The sequence below is a fragment of the Amblyraja radiata genome, chromosome 31 (genome assembly GCF_010909765.2).
Source record: "Amblyraja radiata isolate CabotCenter1 chromosome 31, sAmbRad1.1.pri, whole genome shotgun sequence".
In the NCBI taxonomy this organism is placed as follows: Eukaryota; Metazoa; Chordata; class Chondrichthyes; order Rajiformes; family Rajidae; genus Amblyraja; species Amblyraja radiata.
This window is the reverse complement of record NC_045986.1, coordinates 25071657-25094554: the sequence shown is the minus strand read 5'-3', so window position 1 is coordinate 25094554 and position 22898 is coordinate 25071657. Positions and strand designations below refer to the sequence as shown.

Below are 22898 nucleotides of genomic sequence, written 5' to 3'. Positions count from 1 at the left end.
TTAAACTAAGATCATTTATTTTTGCCAGATCAACACGGAGTTCAGGCCAGAGTTTGCACGGTGCCTTGAACCTCTGCTCTTCCTGAACCAGCGGCGATCTGCATCAGTGACAGGAGGCTGCTCGGGGACGGGCGGTAACATTGGAGTTGGAATGTAAGCTATGCCAAAGACACCAATGTTGATGGAATGATATCATTATACCATATAATGATATACATATAATATATATCATTATATGGAGCCTTAAATATGTTGAAACATCAGAGCCCATAATAGAGTAATGGGAGAGGTGACAAAGAATTTGGTTGAAGAAGCTGATCTCTGTGTCATCCACATGGTGTGTGACTATTACCTCATTCAGAGGTAGCTGGCTATACAAGTCTGGTAACATATTCAGCAAGTGCCTAACACATTGTGCAATTTCTGCAATGATATTCTGGTTCCATTCCTTTATCGTCTGCCTGCACAAAGCAGCTCATTCTTCTGTCACACATCTGCCACTCTTCCAGATCAGCTTGCTATCCTTTAATTACTTGCCTTCTCAATAGATAGTTTAGCAATAAATGCAAGAGAGACGCCTTATCTATGATTCAAGAGACAGTCAGACATAGCTCTTAGGGTTAACGGAATCAGGTGATATGGGGAGAAAGCAGGAATGGGTTACTGATTTTGGATGATCAGCCGAATGGCCTACTCCTACATCTACTTTCTATGTTTCTATGTTTCGAACCCCAAGAAGCAGCAGGAGCAGGTTTACGCTGTGTGATGCTTCAAACCCACTGCACCATTCTAATGTTTATCTACCGTGGCCACACTTCCACCTCACTCCTCGATTTCCTCACAATCTTGATCTATTTTATCTCAAACTCGACTATACTCAATCTCAGAGAACCTACAGATTCTGGTATGTGGTGAATCATAAAGGATTCCCAACCCACTGAAGAACTTCATTTCGGTCTAAATCACAAACAACTGATCCTTTCCTCTCCAGTTCTTGGATCAAAACACGTCAGCTGATTGAAACAACATTGGTAAAAACCTCTAAAAATGTGTTGTTTGTTTCATTGTTATTACCTGTCATCTTTAGCTCAATTTATATGTTTCACCAAAGAGGTGAGAGTCTCTAGCTAAGGGTGGAGTGGTATGAACCTTGGTGGAGTGCTAGTAGCATCAGTGAGGTGGAATGAACCTCCAATAATGAGGCTTTGGACACATCTGCAATCCATCTTGGTTTGCGTGCAGTACAGTGGGCTGACATCTGTGTGCACCTCTGCACATGCGCACTGGTCTGCTAACGTGGATGCGTGTGTGCCTTTCAGTGTACCAGAAACAGCCCTCACATGTCTCGAGTGGAGCTGCATTCCTGCAGCTAACAGGTGGTGCTTTGGTAATCTAAATACGTGGAATAATTTTATTTCCAAGTTGTGACTGCCAAACCTCACAGTTCTTGGAAATGCAGATATGAAGCAGCGTCGAGCTGTGGTGATGTGTGCGGCATAAAGACTGGGCATGGCCACACATTCCGGATGCAGCAAGCCCACCCCAAGCCTTATTCTCTGTTCTTCTCCTTGTCTTTCCTTTTTCGGACTCACAGGAGACCTATTATTCAGTGAGAACCATCAGGAACATAACTACCTGCTTAACCCCCTCCTGCAATTGGTTGGGGACAGTGTGGGAGACTCTCATTAGAACAATCCTGCCCTCGTTCTCTGGTTGATGTGTAAACATCCCGAGGGTAGACAGTCAGAACCTTTTTCAGGTGATGGTTGATGCGGATACGTAAATGGCATTTAAGAGAATTTTGGATAGACACATGGATATGGAGGGAATGGAGGGGTATGAATCGTGTGCAGGCAGCTAAGTGTTGGTCTTGGCATCATGTTTGGCACAGACATTATAGGTTGAAGGGCCTGTTCTTGTTTTTAATGTTCTATATCCCACTGCATTATTTTGGAGAAGAGCAGGGTAGTACTCGTCAATATTGTTCAGCTAACAACAGAAACACAGTTTACCTGTAGTCACAAGAAACTGCGGATGCTGGTTTACGAAAAGCGACACAAACTGCTGGAGTAACTCAGCAGGTCAGGCAGCATCTCTGGCGAACACGGGTAGGTGACATTTCTGGTCGGGGACCCTTCTTTGGACTTCTAGACGTTGCCTATCCATGTTCTCCAGAGATGCTGCCTGACCAGCTGAGTTACTCCAGCACTTTGTGGCTTTTAACATAGTCCACCTATCAGTGTGTATTATATTTAGGGTTTTATTGTGTGCAACCTGACTGATTTTAGTTTTAAAACAGAACTGTGGCTACACTTCCAAAGTACTTTATTGGTTGTAACGTGCTTATAAAGTTTAACTTGCCATCATGTTCAGCATGGACATTGTGGGCCGAAGAGCCTGTTCTGTGCTGTCCTGACCTATGTTCTATGTTTCAAGGTGTGTTGAGTTTGTGAAACGTGGTGATATGAGTGCAGGTACTTTTACTCTTTGGCCTGTCTAAGGTGCCTTTGAAACAGGCGTTGATGTGCCATAGTTGCAACAGCTTGTTCAGTGGGTGAAACATCTTGGACACCCAGCCCGTGCGTCCGCCTTGTGTAACCTCTCAATATGGCAGCCTTTTATAGTCAGCGTGTGAGGATGGTCCGACTGCACTGATTAGCCTGTTATCTCCTTCTTGCAGAGCAATGATGTGAATCCCAGTAATTTTCCACATAAATCCTGCACCGTGCTCAGCCTTGGTTTCTTCTGGGAATGATTGACAGGCATCTCCCGCGGCAGTGCGGGACCTCAGGAGCAAGGTCTTGCCTGTGGCCACTATTTTTATCAGAATTTCAGGGAACTCTCTGGGACACAATTCACTGGGATTGTTTATATTTAGTCTTGTTGATGTCAGTGCGTCCCTCACAATGTGAAATAGTTACACAAGGACTCAGAGAGAGGGGAGCACCAGGGGCACTGTGATCTGGAGAAGGCAAGATAGCCGGGAGAGATTTCAAAGCAGCATCCTGCATTACTGAAAGCTGGAGGCCAGAGACCGTTCCTGTGCAGGTAGGTTGCTGCTTTTGATTTAACTTGCTGATGAATATATCTGAGATTGTCTTCCTTCGTGCCGCAATGGTTTACAACCTCTTCTGCACATCCTTATTGCCAGCTGTGGTGCAAGTTCACTCACCCACTCCCACCTGCAGCGTATTTGCTCTCTTTCAATGGGCATTTAGTTTTCTCCTTGGTTATTTTTCGGGTACATTTTGTATCCAGTGTTTCAGATCAAGCTTTGCGGCAGCCTTGAGCTTAAGGGATCTGAGGCAACGCTGAATGTCCTGCCAGTTGGCCTCACCTCATACTTTGAGCGTTTGGCTCAGTGCTTCCATTTCCTCATGACTGAGAGGCAACGTAAACAAACATCTGAAGATACAGCATCCACGACCACTGGCATCTATGTCCATGTGTTGGCTCCCTCAACACCAACCTCCACCCCAACCTCGGACAATCTACTGCTGTTCTGACACTTCCAACTCGAGGTGCTTGTGATTTAGTAGCTGTCGTTAGCAGTAGTTCTGTTGTTTAGTAGTTCATTCAGTTTATCCAGAGAGTAAAAGGTAAACAGGACTTACATTTATCCAGCACCGATAGTGTCCCTTTCAGGTTTTATGACAGTGTTTTACAACCGATAAAGTTCTTCTGAAATGTATCCACCATTGTAATATAAATGAACCCCACACTCTAAAGCGATCGGTTTAATGAGCACCCTGCAAAAGTTAATGGCCTCACACTTAGAACAGTGATTAAACTGAAGGAAGTGTGATGGATTGGCGAAGGGGTGAGCGGGGGTGAAACCAACTGAGTTTATGTTCCCTCCTCTGCGGTAAACTGCTTGCTGGTTTGGGTTAAACTGTGGTCTCCCAACAAGTGAACAGCCTGCCAGCACTCAGTGTCCGAGTAGATACAAGGGAGAAAGTTAAGCCTTCTACTGATTCAACACTTTTCACGAACTTGAGATATCTTAATACATGTCATTGCCAAATTAGTATTTTTTAATTTTAGTCACTCTTCGACTGTGAGGAAAATAGCAACTAGTTTACACCCAGTAAAGCCACCTGCACTGCAATGTAATAATAAGAAAGTAATCTATTTTCAGCAAAAAAGTGAATTGCTGGGGGATGTCAATGGGTCAGGCAGCATCAGTGGGGCAGAGAGAGGGTTGATGTTTTGTGTCAAGATCCTGCATCAGGACTGAGAGTGTAGAGGGAAGTCAGCCCAGAGAGGTGGGAGGGAGCAGTGAGGTGGTGATGGGGAAAAACATAGGCAGATGGTGCTGGGTGGGTGAGAGGAGGGGGGAGGGGGGGGGGGGGGGGGGAGGTAGAGATGGTGGCTGGGAGATGGCAACTGGAATTTTCCCAATGGTATCAACATTGCATTTTCCAATTTCACCGTCTGCCTAATCATCTCCCACCCGCTTCCATTGATTCAACATCCCTTCCCCACCTGGTTCCACCAATTACCTACCAGCCTCTATCCCACCTCCCTCCCCCATATACTGGTGGTCTTTCCTGTTCCCTCTCAGTCCTGATGCAGTCTCAACCTAAATTGTGAACTTGCATCTTCGACCTCCACAGATGCTGCTTGACCTTCTGAGTTCTCCCAGTATTCTGCATTTGAAACAAACTGAACTGTTGAATTTGCAGCATGTAATCACTCCATGTTAATGCGATTCTATATGTAAATGACCCAACTCCTGAATTTAAGATTGTTTGCATTATGTAAGTTTATTTGCATTATGTTTTAATAACATAAAAGTCTATGTTTAAAAAAACACTTCTTCTGCAGATAACTCTGTTCAATATTCTTTGCCTTTTTCAAACTGAAGGAACTTAGTGGGCACAAAGACATTTGCGGCCTCCGCCTCTCCAGCGTCCCTGAGGGACATGTCCCTGACAAACGCGGTGACCTGCAAGCCCACCTCCCATCGCTACATCAGCACCAAGGTCCTGCTGGCGGAGGGGGTGCATGGCCCCTTCATGGAGCATTGCCAGAACTACGAGAATACGTTCAGGGTAAGGGAGATTGTGAACGAGGCAGCCGCCAGAGAACCAGGTTCACAGGAAGCTCGCAGCATCCAGGGGGCTTAGGGCTTTTCCTTTCAGATGAGGACATTTTCTGAGGGAGTGTCTTTTCTTGGCAGGTCAGTGGTCCTGTAGCGAGAAAGGTTTCCAGTTGACAATGATGACACAAGAGAGTAGAAATGCTGGAATCTTGTGCAAAATGCTGGAGGATCTCAGTTGGGGCAGGCAGCCTCTGTGGGGGGAGTAAGCAGGATGTTTCATGTCGGGATTCTCCTTCAGACCATTTCCATAGCATCTTTCTTAACCTTGGGATATTTTGAAGTGTTTGTTAGACGATGAAGTCTTATGAAATTAGATAATGGATGACCGAGGACACATGAACGTTATTTGTGGATTGTTAGATGGGTAAATGGGATAGTTCTGTGAACCGGTATGGATTTCATGGGCCAAATGCCTCCTGTGTTGATGGTAACTGTGTAAAATTAACAGGAAGTATCAGCTAGGGTGCATTAGAGAATCATCAGAAGCCATTTTTTTTACTTGAGTAAGACAGACTCCTATGAGGGAAGAGATAGTATCTTCACTGTCGAATTATTACATCGATGTATCAACTGACCTAGACAGTTAATTGTTTTACGAACCCAGGTCCTGCAGACAGAGCTACAGAACCTGAAAGACCAGGTGCAGGAGATGCACCGGGATCTGACCAGGCACCACTCCCTCATCAGGACGGACGCAATGGGTGAGATCCTTCAGAAATCACTGCAAATGGACACTCAGATCACCTCCCACTACTCCTCTGTGGAGACCATGAGGACCATGTTTGAGGAGGTAAGTCAAGGTCTTGACTGTTTTACCATTGAGGTTTTCTTGTGTGTGCTTTAAGCTTATTTCTGAATGGAATATCAGTTAATGTTTGGTAATTGACATTAGATCAGGATGAGGCACTCCCAGAACAGAACACAACACTCTCCACCAGTTACTCTGCACCTCTGAGTTAGATGAACAATTTGTGCCTGAGATAGTGACACGGAAACAATACGGGGCCATAATCCCTTTGAGGCACTTAGACCATGGCTAACGTATCTTAACTCCGCTTGACAGACTTTGAGCAAACCTCTTGTCACCTTTACCTAACAATGGCCCATCATTTTCTATCATAGAGTCACTGAGAGAGTCATAGAGTGATAGTGAGGAAACAGGCCCTTCGGCCCAAACCAGCCAACATGTCCCAGCTATACTAGTCCCACCTGCCTGCGCTTGGTCCATATCCCTCCAAACCTGTCCTATCCATGTACCTGTCTAACTGTTTCTTAAACATTGTGATAGTCCCAGCCACCTCTAGCATCTTGTTCCATACACCCACCACCCTTTGTGTGCAAATGTTACCCCTCAGATTCCTATTAAATCTTTTCCCCTTCATCTTGAACCTCTGTCCTCTGGTCCTCGATTCCCCTACTCTGGGCAAGAGACCCTGTGCATCTACCTGATCTATTCCTCTCATGATTTTATACACATCTTGAAAGTTTTACAGCTCCAGGCACACGTTGATCTTTGGAGGAGTGAATTTCAGGATGGAATTCTGCGCTTCCTGATTTAGAAATAACTATATACATTTTTCTTTAGTATGGTTGGTAGTTAATCTGGTGACTGCCCCCCACCTCTTGCTACCTGTCCATAGATGCTCTGCTGACCTGGCCACTAGCCTCTTAACAGCTTACTTCACCAGAGAGGGTGAGACAATCCAGGCCACGTACTTCTCCATGGCCATCAATCCTGCTCCTTGATTGCCCATCAGGAGCCACTTGGAAAGTAGCCACAGAAGTAGATGCAAGTTGCAACTCCATAAATGCAAGTTGTTATGAAATATGCTGCAACTTTAGATCACATATGAAGAATAATTTTTCCTGCTTTGCTCTTCAGGTTTGGGAAGAAACATATCAGAGAGTTGCAAACGAGCAGGAGATTTACGAAGGTACTGATGAAGTCTATGTCCATTTCTCTCACACTCATCATTCAGACCCAACCTTAAAAAGACACAAAGTGCAGGAGTAACTCAGCGGGTCAGGCAGCGTCTCTGGAGAACATGTTGCCTGAGTTACTCCTGCAGTTTGTCTTTTTTTGTGAACCAGCATCTTTTGTGCGTGCCATGTACACGATGCACTATCACTCGAAAGATTACTCCAGCAGCACCTAGGCCCACTATCTCCTTCATCTAGAAGGATGAGAGCAGTGGGTGAGTGGGTGCCATCACTTAACTCCAAGCTTCGCTCGCTCTGTCACATGGATCTTTGTTTCCTCATTGCTGTCCTACATGTCACTGGACCATGCCACACTGCATGTGACTGGGCTGTGCTATGCCATGCCACCTGTGACTAGACTATGCCACCTACACATGGCTGGGTCATGCCATACTACATGTGACTAGGCAATGCCACGCCACACCTGACAGGACCATGCCACATTATACGCGACTGGAGTACAACCAGGACTCTCACAAGGGTTTCACATTTTATTTTTAAGCACAACTTCATGACCTGATGTTACTGAAGAAAGAGAACCTGTGCCTAACCACCATCACCCGCCAGATCAGCCCATACATTCGCTCGATTGCCAAAGTGAAGGAACGCCTGGAGCCCAGGTTGGACATATCTGTCATTACTACTTTTGTTCTTAGCACCAACGCCGTAAGTTCCTTTCCCCTTTTGAAGTTTCCTAGTAATCCTGGAATGTATATTATGGATAAAAGTTACCCTCTTTTGGCCTTTCTTCATTAAAGGCCATGAATGTTAGCTGCTTTTCATGATCTGGGCAAATCCAGACTTCAGCTAAATGCAAATAATTAATTCCAAGCAGAGATCACTGGAATTGCAAGTGGGAACCTGGACTAAATATGCGCTCTCTAAATTTCTTTCCCAGAACCAGTTCGAAAAGATGGTGTTATAGGTCTTTATTTTCTTTGTTTTACAAGCATCAGAGCTTCTTCATTGTGTTTCAGTCTCATCTTGCTTTGAAGGTCACAGACATACCTACAAAGAAGATAAGCTCCACATAAAGTTCCTCTCACCTGTCCTCCTTTAAACCGAACTGCTTAACTTTCCATGCAAAACAGAAAGAGCTGGCGGAATGCAGTGGTTCAGGCAGCATCTGCGGAGGAAACGAACAGGTGATGTTTCAGGTCAAGACCATTCTTCCCACCGATGAGGTAGGAAGGGGAAAGATGGAAAAGAGTGGTGAGGGCAGGACAAAGCCTGTCAAGTGGTAGGTGGGTACAGGTGAGGGGGGTGATCGACAGATGGGTGGAGTAAATGACGAAGGCTAGAGCCGAAAAGGAGACAAAATGTTGTCATGTGTCATTTTGAAGTCTCCTCACCCGAAACGTCACCCATCCATTTCCATGCTGCCCGAATCACTGAGTTCCTCCAGCACTTTGTTTTTGCTCAAGATTCCTGCAGCATCTGCAGTTTCCTATATCTCCTGCTTAACTTTCCATTCCCTTCCAGTCGAGTATAATTTCACTTCATCCTTGAACTTATTATTGTTCCATTAATGACATTTGTACTTTGCTTGTTGCTGCCAGACTTAAAGAGCCGAAGGACGTGAAGGATGACAGGACAGATAACATGCTGAAGATTTACGATGAAGGCTTAATTATGACGGCAGAGGGGCAGCAAAGGTAGGATTACACCTGCGGCCGATCCAGTCAATCATTCCAAATGGACCAGGAACTTAACTTAGTGAATACCAGACCCATTTAGATCAGCAAAGTGCCAAGTCTGCTAGAAATAGCAGAGATGTGGATGTAACCCAGTCCGTCACACAGACCTGCCTCCCGACCACCACCTCATCTACGATTCACACTGCCCCAGGAAAGCAGCCAACATAATGAAGGACCATTTACACCCAGTTCATTCCCTCTCTCCTGTGTGGCAGAAGATGCAAAAATGTGAAAATGTCTTCCACCAGATTCCGGATCAGTTTCTTCCCCATTGTTATCAGACTTCTGAATGGTCCTTCCATAAGCTAGGGTTTATTTCCAATCTTCCAACCTACCTCATTGCAGACCTTGCATTTTTTCTCTGTAAATGTAACACTATATTCTGCGCTCTGTTATTTTTATTTAGACTACCTGTTGTGTATGGCTTGATTGTGTTTGTGTTCCCAATGATTTCACTAGATCATAATGTACAAAGCTTTTCACTGCATCTCGATGCACATGAGAATGATACACCAACACCAATCACCTGACTGGCAAAGTTACTGCTAAGATTAACAGATCCTTATGCTTTATTCTTAACTCAGAAAAACTGACCTGGCTGTAACAGAAAACTAGATTTTTCACTCATCATTATCGAAGGACGAGTGCAAAATATATTCACTCGGTTCAAATAACACAAATTACTCAAACCAAGTGCTGGAGCAACTCAGTGGGTCAGGCAGCAACGCTGGAAAACACGGATAGGTGATGTTTCTTCAAACTGATTGTAGAAGTTCTCCTCCTTCCTCCGACTGCCTGACCCGCTGCGTTACTCCAGCACTTTTTTTAAATTTTTTTATAAACCAGCATCAGCAGTTCCTTGTTTCAACACAAATTACTCAGCTGAGTTTTATATCATTAAAGTCCTTCCCAGCAACCGACTAAAGGATAGAAGGGAATGTGGGAACATACTCCACTATAGCAGTTAGACCATCCTGCAGTCACTTGCTTCTAACAGTGGCCTGGCAGTTGCCAAGTGCAATTCTATCTGAGCCAATGGTGTAACAGGTAGTGAACTTGCAGGTGTGTAACTAAGCTGTTGCTACAATGAGAAATAGAGTATCGCAGCGGCCATTTGGTCCGTCAAAACTGTTGAAGACAATCCCGTGAATCCACTCAGTCCCTATTTTTCATACTTTATTTATTTGTCTCTTGATAATTGCTTTTCCCACTCAACCCCCTTTCCACCAGTGTTTTATAGATCGTAACTCACTGTATAATAAGGAATTATTACCTCTCTCCCAGCCATTTTTCTGAGCATTTTAATTCAGAATCCTCTGGACATAATACTCTTGTGAAAACTCCACCATTTTCTCAACTAATTTATTTCCTTGTAAAAAAGGTCTCTGGTGATCATTTTACGTTCATTCTACTTCAGTAGACAGTGATTTGCATTGCAATTAGGTGGTTTGGGATTGGAAAGTGTGTAGGGAAAGGTATAAAGTCATCAACCAGAGTGTGTGCTTGTCTATTGAGCACGTGGGCAGGTGACAACGCTGACACTTAATACTGACATTTTGTTTGTCTGCTCCTAGCTATAGAAAAAAATACCTGGGCAAGATCTCAATGGAGAATGGGAGTAAAAGCAGAAGGGAAAAGTGAAATATTTTGATTTTCTTTCAGGAATGATCTTGCTTGTGTGAGCGAAGATAAGGAGAAACAGCTGGACAAGGACAAGATTATTGACAACCGAACTCTAAATATTCTGTCCGAGGATTCCGAGGTGAAATGCAAAGACTTGTATCGCACAACAAAACTGAAGAGTGGATTGGACACTCCCGACAGAAAGCTCACCTTGTAGTGCAGGAATACAAGAGGCGCATCCTCCAATTAATAGGACTGCTGCAAAATGTAAATACAAGATATTGACTTTACCCTGGCCCTGATGATGTTCCCCATTCATAAATAATCCCAGCTCTGTTTCATAACTTTGTAGCTAAATACAAATCTCCTGGTATTATATACCTGTGGTTTAAAACGTAGCTATTTGATTGCATTATCTTTTAGCAGAGAATAAATTCCAAGAGATGTCAGTTTGCCCATAAGGTTTCTGTTCCTCTTGCTCTGACTATCCTTATGTCTTATGGTTTCTTGCATTTCTGGTCACCGCATTTATATTTGAATTAGGGCATGATTTATTATTGCAAGATTTTTCTGGCAGGAACACCCACATAATGACAAAGCGGTAAACTGGTGTTTATCTCAGCTGCATTACGTGGTTAGGAAGTCAAACGTTATTGCAAGGGAATTTGAGTGCAAGAGTTGAGACGTTCTATTCCAATAAAACAGGTGAGACCACTTCAGGAATAATGTCTACAGATCTAGTCTCCTTGCCTGAAAATGTATTTACGAGAGGAGGTGCAAATGAAAGTTCACCATATTGACCTGTGGGCGGTAGGTTTGTCAAATGAGCCACTAAAAATGAGCCCTAAATTCTTCAGGGACCTGAAAGGGAGTTGGTGCTCTGTTGTGAGGGTTAAATAAGGGATTCCCACATTCAGGACAGAGATGAAAATAAGATTCTTCAGCCAGAGGATAATGAATCTATGGAATTCGCCTCCTTGCTGAGTATATTCAATACTTGAAAATCTACTGATCTTTAAGTTAATGGAGATATGGGGTTAGTTTGTGAAACTGAGACCATGGTTAAATATCATTAGGGGCTGGATGACCTGCTTGTTTTACCTATATTCTGATGTTTAAATTGTAGGATTAAAAAAAAAGTCTCCCTCCATCTTTGAACCTGTTTTATTTATTGTTCCGGGACAATTATCTGGCTGTGGCAATGTATAGGGGTTGCAAAGTTCTTGAAGGAGAAATAGTGTCTAAATAGTTTGTTCATTGCTAAGTGATGTAGGCGTCATGGGGTACCTGGTCCTTCTTTTGCGCCTCATGTTCCTGTTCCTTGTTACTACTGTTACAAGGAAATGGCGAAGTGGTATGCTACAGGTAGGCTAAGATGTCCAAGTCCTGGTTTAATCTGGGGAAAGATGCAGGTTTATCCTGGGGAAAGATGGTGGGCAGCATTTGGGATGTATCCTGTATTTGTAATCTGCTTGATTTTACTTTGGTAACTTCAAAGCTTGGCTGATTTAGATGTCGATCCATACCATCTCATTATTGTCTGGGGTACTTAAATTAAAATTAGTCCTCAAATGTCAGCAAAGAATTGAAATGATAATGGGCAGAACTGAGTCTGACCCTATCCTCAGCAAGTATCCTGCTATTCTGTTTTGCAAATGGACTCGATGGATGGTGATCAAGAGTAAATTTGCTGGTTGATTTTTCTCTATCCACAGCTATGCCCCTGCAACACCTCTACAATATGGAGGTGCTGAGATTGACTTAACTTCTCAAGCCTGTTTGGCACTGAGATGGGAACTGAATACTTCATTGAAGATTTTACAGCTCGCATGCAATATGCACTAAAAATTTCATGGAGTAGGTACAAGGACAGGTTGGACAAAGTTGTTTTCTCTAGAACCTCGGAGGTTGAGGCCTGATAGAAGCTTATAAAATTACGAGGCATAGATAGGGTAGACAATCAGAATTTTTTCCCCCAGGGTAGAAATATCAAAGACGAGACGGCATAGCTTTACGTTGGCAGAGGCAAAGCTTAAAGGAGATGTGGAGGACATTTTTTTTTCACACAGAGAGTGGTAGGTGCCTGGAATGCACTATCAGGGTGGTGGTGGAGGCACATACCAGTGACATTTAAGAGGCTTTTAGATATGCAATGGAGAGATATTGATCACGTACAGAGATTGTTTAACTTTGCAAAGTTAAGTATGGATAGTTAAGACATGTTCAGTACGGATATAGTGGGTCGAAGAGCCTGTTCCTGTGCTTTCCTGTTCTATGCTAATGAAGAATAAGCAAATAACACAAATAAAAGTATAAATTGCAAAACTAAACTAAAAGAAATGTTGGAAAAGCACAAGTCAAGTAGCATTTGGAACGAAAGACTAGTTCACAATCCAGGAGTATCCAGGTGGATCTGGTGAAGGACACGAACCCTAAACAGCAGCTTTATTTATTTTCTTTCTAAACTTGTGCACTTACAGCATTATCAGTCTTTGTCAATAAAAGTAAACAGCAAAATAAGCAACTAGAAAACAGTTAGTATAAAGGAAACCAATGTAATTGAAAAATGCTCTTTCTCGATAATTGAAGGATAAAGTTTTAAAGTTTCCATAAATAAACCAGAAAAGTGACAATAAAGTTTGCAAATCAGTAAACTTTGTTTGCTGCTTCTCCCTCTGGAACTTGGGTTCTGCTAAATTCCTGAAGCTCCACTGTGTTTGCATTCTAAGTATTGGGTTATTGCTCCTTTCTGGGAATTACTTCATTCCATAGAATTTCCTCAAAGCATCCTCTGGCTCTGAACCTTGTGTTGGAATATGAAAGGTAGCTAAGTTAGAAGCAGGTGGTTAAAACAGATGCTTTCTAACTTATTACTACCAATCATGTCATAAAACTGCTTCACAAATACATTTTATATTCATCTTTGGAAAATTCTCATAAATCTTAAAAATTTAAAACACCTGTGTTCAAAAGCAATCTAACTTTGAAAACCTTTGCAATTGTGATTTTTAAGATGACACCCCTTCATTCTTTTCATCCCAATTCATAGTGCAAGTAAGCTCAACTCATGGCTGGGAGAAAGATCTTGTCTGTAATTGCACAACCTATTCAGAAGGATGATACCAAAATTGAAGAATGAACAAATTGGGATTATTTTCTCACGAAAAGCCGGGGTAAATTCAGGTCTTCAAAATTGCGCAGTGGTTCATGAAAATCAACAGAAATACAAGCACAAATACAAATTTGCCATTAATAAATCTATACTCAGGATATTTCTATGCATAAGAAAGAAAAATGTTGATAGCTGAAATTAATTGAAGTAATTCGGGGGGTCAATTAGATTGAATGTTCATTTTTATGCCGTAATGTCTGATTCTGGTTTGCGTTGTACTCAGTCCAAACAAAGATAGGTCACACTACCGACCCCTGATGAAAACTGCTGGTGGTGGGATCAGGCTTGGAGGTGTATCGAATCATGGCTGAATCTTTCTGAATGACTGCAACAATAGTTTGACAAGAATGTTGAAGCTCTTGGCACTGACTCTCAAATAATCAATGCTGAGGAAAGTGAAGAAACAAAAATCAACTTAAAACGGAGAGATATGCCATAGGCACCATCCCCAACTTACCTCGTAGCTGTTTGCAAGCTCATCATTTTGACACCTGCTGCCTCAATAAAGGATTGTGTAATCTAAATCAAATGGATCGCACCTTGTTTTTTGGAAGGGCACAGGTTTATGAGAATAATCCTTGGGATGATTGGGTTAACATATGAGGAGTGTTTCTTGGCTCTGGGCCTGTACTCGTTGGAGTGTAGAAGGATGAGGGGGAGGGGATCTCATTGAAATCTACTGACTAATGAAAGACCTAGATGGAATAGATGTGAAGAGGATATTTCCAGTAGCGGGAGAGTCTAGGACCAGAGCACACTGCCTCAGAATAAAAGGACATAACTTTAGAACGAAGATGAGGAGGAATTTCTCTAGCCACAGGATGCTAGTCTGTAGAATTCATTGCCACAGAGAGAGGCAGAGGCCAAGTCTTTAGGTATTTTTTAATGCAGATTGATACGTTCTTGATTAGTAAGGGTGTCAAAGGTTACAGAGAAGGCATGAGAAGGAAAAAACAGATCAGCCACGATCAAATGGCAGAGTAGACTTGATGGGTAAATGGCCCAATTCTGCTCCCAAGTCTTGTGATCCTTTGTCTGTCCATTTCCTTGCCTGTCTTTGTCTGCTTCTTCTGCACCCTCTCCAAAGCCTCCACATCCTTCTTGTAATAGGGCGAGCAGAACTGCATGCAATACGTTAAATGCAGCCTAACCTAGTTCCTACAAAGATGTAACATTACTTCCTGACTCTTATGCTTGATGCTCTGACCAATGAAGGCAAACATCCATATGCCTTCTTTACCACTATCTACCTTCACTCTACCTCTGGTTGTTATGCCTTTGTTCTCTATCTCCTTGCCCATCAAACTACAACTGCCCAACACTATTAGCTCATTTTTTTAAATTATGAAAACATAAGTATGGATGGAGGCTACTCAGCTCATTGTATCTGTGCTAGTTTATTGGAAGCATGGCTCTTATCCTAACTCGACGTTGTTCATTCTCCTAACAATCTGCCTTGGCATCGTCTCTTTGTTAGATTGTAACATTGGTGCAGAAGGACATTATTCTGCATTAACAGATAGCACATGAAAGGAAGTTTTTAATAGCTCAAACATTGTAGGACAAATAAGCACAACACTGGAATTGGTTAAAAATCACTGGGAAACTGTTCTTGTGTTCTTTGGTCCTGGTCATGAGGGTCAGGAAGGAGAGATAAAACATTGAGCTTAGAATCAGACAACTTAAAAAATGGCAGATTATGTTTTGATGCATGTTTTTCTTTAATTTAAAAGATATGTATTGATTGACTCCAAAAGGAAATGTGGCTAATAGCAAATTTTCCTCACATGTGAGTGCACGTTAATGTGCCCCAACTCTGCTCATGGTAACACAGAGCTGGGATTGCACCGATGAAAGTGTATGATCATGCTGCCACAAAACCAGAAAATGCCAGAAAGCATAGGGAAGCAGTCAGCAGGCAAAAGGTGAGAAATATCATCAAATTTCAGGTAAACATCTGCTTTTATTTAAGATTTCCAGCATTTGGAGTGTTTTGCACCCCCCCCCCCCCCCCACCTATATTTAAATATAGTAATACTTCTCCATTTTCCCCTCAATGGCACAGAGGTAACAATATTTCACTGAATAGGTGGTGGCCAATTTTTGTATCTATAAGTTCAGGCACCCAAAATCACAATTGTTTTCTAGGTCAGATACAGCACACATGAGGTACAGAGCAAAGCTCCCTGAACAGTACCCTCTGCTCCAAACTCAGATGGTTGCCCAAATATGACCACACACAGCTCACACGCTTTGTGAGGATGCAGACCTAGTGACTAATTCACCCGAACTCAGAGGCAGACTTTGAGAAACTGGCCCATGCCTGGTAGGAGTTGGGCTGAGACATCACCCAATCGATGTCAGGAAAAGGAAATTTACAATCCATCAGCCTGGTTGTTGAGCTAACCAGGAATCAGAAGTAAAAAGCTGGTCCTCTGTCATTTTCTAAAAAAAGTTCAATGTAAAATATTAATTTCAACAATTTCCTGAATAAAATGCAACATATTCTGGTCAAGACAAAATAAAAAAGTAACTCCACCTATCTTTTACAAACCATGATTATCTTTGTTTACAGCAAAACTTAATTATTTAAGTTACTTTTCCTGATACAGTATGTTGGCATATTGCAATAACGCATCTTCCCTAAATATATAAAGCAGCCCTCCTTGATATTTTTTGGTCAAAAACAGTCTTTATATGAAGTAACAAGTCTATAATAAATGGCTTTGTCAAAGCAATAGCTGGAGTGAGTGGCCTCTAACATTTGCACTGAATATTCAGTTCCCACTATCCACAACAGTGCTCCATTGCAGATTTCTGCAGCACCACTCTTGCTCCAACAGATTGAAGCTAGCTAAGATATTCTCAACAGCAACTGCTGTGGAATTCTTTTCAAGGTTGAAATCAAACAATATTGAGGTGCTAGGGGTTAACGGTGGCCTGCAGTCACAGGCCGTTCTGATTGTGCATTTCTTTCTTATTGTCTTTTCTCACTTCATGGCTCTAGTTTGGCACCTTTGATGAAGGGGAGCCGTGTTGGAATCATTTTCTTGTACAGCTCATAATCTTCACCGAAGAACTGGATCAAAGTCATCTCCTCTTCCTCAATGCGTTCACGAAAGAAACGCCATGAAGCCATCGTGTACCCGACAATGCAAATGGGATTGCACAAGATTACCTGGGAAAAATAAAGGAAGACATTGGGTTAGTTTTTGGATTGCAGCTATTACACCCCCACTGCAATTCAGAGAAAGAATGAAGAAAAATATTATCTCTAATTGTACCGGACTGTAATCTTTGTGCTAGAATGGGGCCTTGTCAGAATCAGTTATATAACCGGTTTCGGAGAGTTCCATCTCACCTGCCTTTTCGTATGCCAACTTATTGAAACTATTACAAGGCTGTTGCCAAGACTCGAGGGACTGAGCTATAGGAAAAGGTTGAGCAGACAAGGACTTTATTCCTTGGCGATCATAAAGAGGTGTATAAAATCATGAGGGGGAACAGATAGGGAGAATGCACAGAGTCTTTTACCCAGGGTATGGGAAAGAAGAACCAGAGGACATTGGTATAAGGCGAGAGGGGAGAGTTTTAATAGAAACTTAAGAGGCAACTTTTTCACTCAGAGGGTGGTGGGTATATAGAACAAGCTGACAGAGGAGGCATTTGAGGCAGGTACCATAACAGGATTTAAAAGACATTTGGACAGATAAATGGAAGGGAAAGGTTCTGAGGGATGAAAGCCAAATGGAACTAGCTTATTGGGGAAACTTGGTTAATATGCATGTCAAGCTGATGGGCGTTTCCATGCTGTATGACTGACTAAATTGATACCATTAATCTGGATGATCATCATTATAGATCCTTTTCAAGGGACACGACAAAGCCTTAATATTTACTATTCTCCCTTATCTTTAATTAATTATATTTCAGAACATGGATGAACCTCACTTGCAATGTATTGTGTCATCAGCAAAAGGAGTGATGGATTTTTGCTCCTAAGGATAGCCCAGGAAGCCAATGATGAACCTACCTGAGTGCCAATACTCCAGTAAAACCAGCCCACATAGGACGGATGTCTGGACCAAGAGTAGACTCCAGAGGTGACGAGCCTGTGGGTCTCTGCCTTCTCGTTTTGTACGATATGATTAAAATTTGACCCGGCAGTTAGCATGGCTGATTTGCGCAGCAATTCGCCAAATAGTACCATCAGCAAACCAAGGAAACTGAGCCACGTAACTTGCTTCATATCTGCATGTGTGAAGCAAAAGAGGTTTAGTTTTCTTTATTTCTAAAACATAAAATGCTCAATAAAACTCACATCAGGCCTTGCAACCTGAAAAAAAATAATAGAAATTAACATGTAAGAATAACTTAATTTCATCAGAACTATAGATTCTGATTTGAATAAGTAGTGAGCCACATAAAACGGCTGTGTAAGTACTGAAGAAAAGGAGATGAGGAGGAATTTCTTTAGCCAGATGATAGTGAATCTGGAATTCATTGTCACAGATGGCTGTGCAGGCCAGGTCATTGGGTATTTTTAAGGCAGAGATTAACAGATAGTGGAATGATGTCAAGGGTTATGGGGAGAAGGCAGGAGAATGGGGCTAAGAGGGAACGACAGATCAGCCGTGATTGAATAGCGGAGCAGACTCAATGGGCCAAATTGCCTACTTCTGCTCCTATGATTTATGAACTTATGAAAACAAAAGTAAGAAGTACCAAATAAACTAAATGTGGAAAAAATAAGTTAATATCCCCTCAATATAACTATTTCCAGCTGTGACAAAAGACCAACATAGAATGGTGAATCTCCCTTGATCCCCTGAATAATTCTAGCATCTTATGCATTAGATTTACATTATCTTCAGAACTTTGCTTTTCATTTTTTGTAATTTCTAACTGGTACTAGATTGCCCATTTCATCTTGCAGTACCAGGCAAATACAAATTGCCCAGAACTGCAATCCCTGACAAACACACAATGGACCCTATAGGAAAATATGCATGTGTGGATATTATGGATTGGACATAGCAGTGATCCTCGGTTGGTGTCGACTGAGGGGCCTGTTTCCATGTTATCTGTCCATCCTGCAACAATTCTCTTGTGAACTTTTAATTCAGCCCAAAATCAAAACAATTGCTCCTATTTTGGCATCTCAATTTGTCAGCATTGCCACCCATTCCTTATCTTGAGGGACAATTTCAACTGGTCTTACTGTCTTTCATTCACTATTGACCCAAATCAGTTGCATAAATATAATTGTTAAAGTGTAGCTTAGAGATCAGATATTACTTGGCAAACAATTCACCCGCTGATTTTCCAAACCCTTTTCACCATCTCCACACTGTCAGAATAAGGAGGTCAAAGTAAAAATTGCTGATCTCTAATGTCAAACAAGGGTAGCTCTGGTCTGCAAGGAAATACCATTGCATTCAGTCACACCTTAATGGTTTTATGAAACAGCAATTTTGTTTCAATTTCTTCAATTAAATCTGGAAGTATTAGAAGTCACAACCATAATTTGGGAAATGTGATATTCTGTTTGACAAATATATCACACCTGTTAATTTGAAATTAAAAAGCCACAACTCACCTGGAAAGAGAAGTTTCTCAATGGTGAATTCCACCCATGAAGACATGGCTGCTAGTTTGTATTCTGCACTATGATTTAACAAGAAAGAGTCTAGAGAGAGGGATCTGGGATTAATAACTGCAGTCACAAGGTATTCCGAATAATGGAATAAACTCAGAGAGCACAAATACCTGTGAAAGAACAGACATTTAAAATGTTACTCTGAAATCCACAAATTATTTGTTCCTACTACTGTACAGTGGAAGACATGGCTACTAGTTTATATTCCACACTATGATTTAACAAGAGTCTAGAGAGAGGGACTATCTGAAGCTACCAGAAGAGGAAATTCAACAGTTACTATTCAAGCATATGTCTAAGAACTGGAGTTAAGGGGTAACTCGAAACCCGATGAATATCTCAGTATATTGCTAACATTTTTTTTGGGGGAGTTTACAGATGGATACATAAAAATGAATATTTAAATTGAAAACATATACATCACTCCACTACATGACTGATCATTGATACCTAGAAGTGAAACTTCACTGATATTGCTGCTCATGCTTAATGTTGATTAATTGCTTTGTGTCAAACAGAACAAAATGACATTTGGACACGTGAAGAGTGATTTTGAAACGTGTGAACAAATACTTCAATATAAGGCTGTGCTGAACAAGTTCACTTTTGCGTTAATTAAGCCTTGCCCGTGCAGACCAGAAACAATCTAGCAAATCACATACCAGCCAAAATGTTGCCATGATGATCCTCCAAAGCTCAGTATTAAACCACAGCCACAAACAAAACCAAGGAAACAGGCCCGAACAGCAATCTGGAGGCACAGATCAGAAGTCAAAATGTAGTTTGTGAAATAATTCCAAGTGATTCAATAGGGCAGCAATTGAAAACCAATAGAATTTTTTTTTTTTTAAAAAGGAACACGTCAACTCTGGTATTTGTCACTCCTGCCCTGCATTCAGTCACAGACTTGCCATTTCTTCTCAGCAACTTTAAAGTTGTATTATCACCAATATCTACCCCCGTTGCCTCTGGCACTGTGAGGCAGCAACTTTACCAGCTGCACCACTGCGCCGCCCTAATTGATCTATTAAGTCTACATTAGCTCTCAAGCCAATCCCATCAATTTAATTCCCACATATTTCCCTGTAACCTTTACTCTCTCATCGCTTCTTCTTGCGTTTGGTGTGCACAGCCTAAAGTTGTCGGACAACTTGTTCTATTTGATCTTATTTGATTGTGCACGCAGAGGCTGATTGTATTCGTTGAAACAGGGCGGACCATGTGAAGGTTGCAATCTTCCACCCCCTCTCATAGTCACACAAAATACACAACACAGGTTTTTCCTAACCACAGTGAGGGAAATTTACCGTGGGCAATTCATCCACCAGCACATTTCTGACATGTGGGAATAACCCAGTTATTGTATTATATACATGCAGACAGGAAGGCATCAGGATCAAACCTGGGTCGCTTGAGCTGCAAGGCAGTAATCTGCTTGATGCCCACCGATCAGCCCCTACTGATGACCATTCACGACTCTCACAGACGTCAACAGCATGATTCATTTGGATAATTCTGATTTTATCACATTTACGTTCTCCACAGCCCTTTTCCTCTCTGCACCTTAAAACGTAAACTGAAATGTTAACTGTTTCTCTTACCCTATTGACTACCAGGCCTGCCTAGTTTTTCCAAATTTTCAGCACCTTCAGTTTTTAGTTTTCAACATTTAATTCATTTATATTTATCTCTTAGCCAACCCACCCCTCTCAGCTTTGGTATCAAGGTTGGGGGATGGAATGTAGAAAGACTGAAGGACCAGCATGCATAGCGGTAGACTAATGCCAAAAGATAATGAGTAAACAACAAAATGCTAGAGGAACTCGGCAGGTTAGGGATCAGGGATAATGTTGGTATTGGGGTGTTGCATGAGAGGAATACCTTACATCATAAAACTCAGCATGGCACCAGCATGCCCAGGAACGAGAGGCAGCCAATATCACCAAAGACCCACACCACCGTGGCCATGCTGCCATCTCACTCCCAGCACCAGGAAGGAGGTATAGGAGCCTTAGAACTGTGACTAGCATGTTCAAGAACAGCTGCTTCCTCAGCAACTCTGATCTGTGGATTGTCATTGGCTTCACTACATACTTACACTATTACTAAGGGCCGAATAGCCTACTCCTGCACCTATTTCCTATGTTATCTAGTATAATGGTTATTCATTTATTGTATTATTGATTATTATGTGGTATCTGTGTGTCATTGCATTAATGCGCTTGTTAATTTAGAATTTCATTATTCCATTGTTTAATTCAAGCAAGAGTTGCACTTTCGGACATCAGATTGATAGGCAGATGGCTGGACAAAGGCCAGAGATGTAAAGAAAGTAGGTAGGTAGACAGTAGGATTAAAGAGTTGTGAATTGTGAAGCTAGAGAAAGGAATATAGGTGGAAGGATAGGGAAGAAATAGGTGCAAGTCCAGGGGGGAACAGAGGAGAGCGGGGGCTATTGATAAGACCGCATTAATGTACAGAGGGATCTTAAAGTCCAAGTCCATAATTCTCTGAAAGTAGCAACACAAATTGATAAGGTGATGAAGAAGGCATATCCCTAGCCAGTCTGAATAAGGGTCTCAATCCGAAACGTCACCCATTCCTTCTCTCCAGAGATGCTGCCTGTCCCACTGTTACTCCAGCTTTTTGTGCCTATCTAAAGCATATGGTATGCTTGCCATCATTGGTTGGGGCATCGAGCACAACAGTCAGGAAGTCTTGATGCAACTTTATAGGACGTTGGTTAGCCCTCATTTGGAGTATTGCATGCAGTTCTGGTACACCATTGCAGAAAGGATGTGGAAGCTTTGGATATGATGCAAATGCGATTTACCAGAAACGCTGCCTGGATTAGAGGAGATTAACTTTTAAGCGGTTAGATTGCGTTTCCCCCCCCCCTGTAATGCCAGAGGGGAGACCTAATAGAAGTATATGAAATGATGGGAGGGATACACATGGCAGTCAGACCCCCCCACCCACCCCGGGTAGAAATTTAAAAGACTAGAAGGCATATGCTTTAGATGTGTAGGGCAAAGTTTAAAGCAAATGTGTGGGGCAAGTTTTGTTTTACAGCCTGCCAGGGCTGGTGGTAGAACTTTTGGAAAGGCACATGGATATGGAGGGAGGACAGACACAAAATGTTGGAGTATCTCAGCGGGACAAACAGCATCACTGGAGAGAAGGAATGGGTGACGTTTTGGGTCCAGGGCATTATGGAGGGATTTGGATTAAGTACAGTGAGAGATCAGTTTAACTTCGCATCATGTTCGGTACAGACATCGTGGGCCGAAAGGTCTGTTCCTATGCTGACTGTTGTATGAGTTCCACAGGGCTGGGCGACGGTTTTGCTTGCAGCATATAGCGGGGACTCGTCCCTCGCCGTCCCCCCGGCCCCGGCCGCCAGCGTTACCTGATAGTGAAAGCCCCGGTACAGCAGCACCAGTAGCACGTTGATGGCAGCCAGGTAGATGGCCAGCTGGGCGCGGCCGGCGAGAGTGGCCGGGGCGCCGGTCAGGCCCGGCAGCAGGACGACGGAAACTCCAAGCGCGAAGCTTGCGGCGCTGAGGCGACCCTCGGCCACCAGCCCGCCTCCCGCCATCGCCGCCCGCCCGCCCGCCCGCGCTCGCGAGAGCCCGCACCAAGCGCCGCGAGCCCCGCCGCCAC

General features: G+C 42.7%; 2 protein-coding genes across 5 annotated transcripts in view; one reads left to right on the top strand and one right to left on the bottom strand.

Moving 5' to 3' along the window:
- rnf207 (ring finger protein 207) overlaps window positions 1–10893 on the top strand; it is a 43254-nt gene extending 32361 nt beyond the window's left edge. For all 3 annotated transcript variants that reach the window (XM_033048154.1, XM_033048153.1, XM_033048155.1), the window contains exons 12-18: window positions 29–153; window positions 4868–5054; window positions 5709–5894; window positions 6987–7038; window positions 7587–7704; window positions 8644–8739; window positions 10444–10893. In XM_033048154.1, coding sequence (XP_032904045.1) covers window positions 29–153; window positions 4868–5054; window positions 5709–5894; window positions 6987–7038; window positions 7587–7704; window positions 8644–8739; window positions 10444–10621 — 942 coding nt within the window. In that variant the 3' untranslated portion in view covers window positions 10622–10893. The remainder of the gene's footprint in view (window positions 1–28; window positions 154–4867; window positions 5055–5708; window positions 5895–6986; window positions 7039–7586; window positions 7705–8643; window positions 8740–10443) is intronic.
- rpl22 (ribosomal protein L22) overlaps window positions 1–22875 on the bottom strand; it is a 65594-nt gene extending 42719 nt beyond the window's left edge. Inside the window, exons 1-5 of one of the 2 annotated variants that reach the window (XM_033048156.1) lie at window positions 22645–22875; window positions 19898–19986; window positions 19176–19345; window positions 17610–17827; window positions 14917–16754 (exon numbers count right to left, since the gene is read on the bottom strand). In XM_033048156.1, coding sequence (XP_032904047.1) covers window positions 16572–16754; window positions 17610–17827; window positions 19176–19345; window positions 19898–19986; window positions 22645–22833 — 849 coding nt within the window. In that variant the 5' untranslated portion in view covers window positions 22834–22875 and the 3' untranslated portion in view covers window positions 14917–16571. Of the gene's footprint in view, window positions 1–14916; window positions 16755–17609; window positions 17828–19175; window positions 19346–19897; window positions 19987–22644 lie in introns of those variants that run through there. The other variant, XM_033048159.1, reaches the window with a different exon arrangement.
- Window positions 22876–22898: the final 23 nt, after the last annotated feature.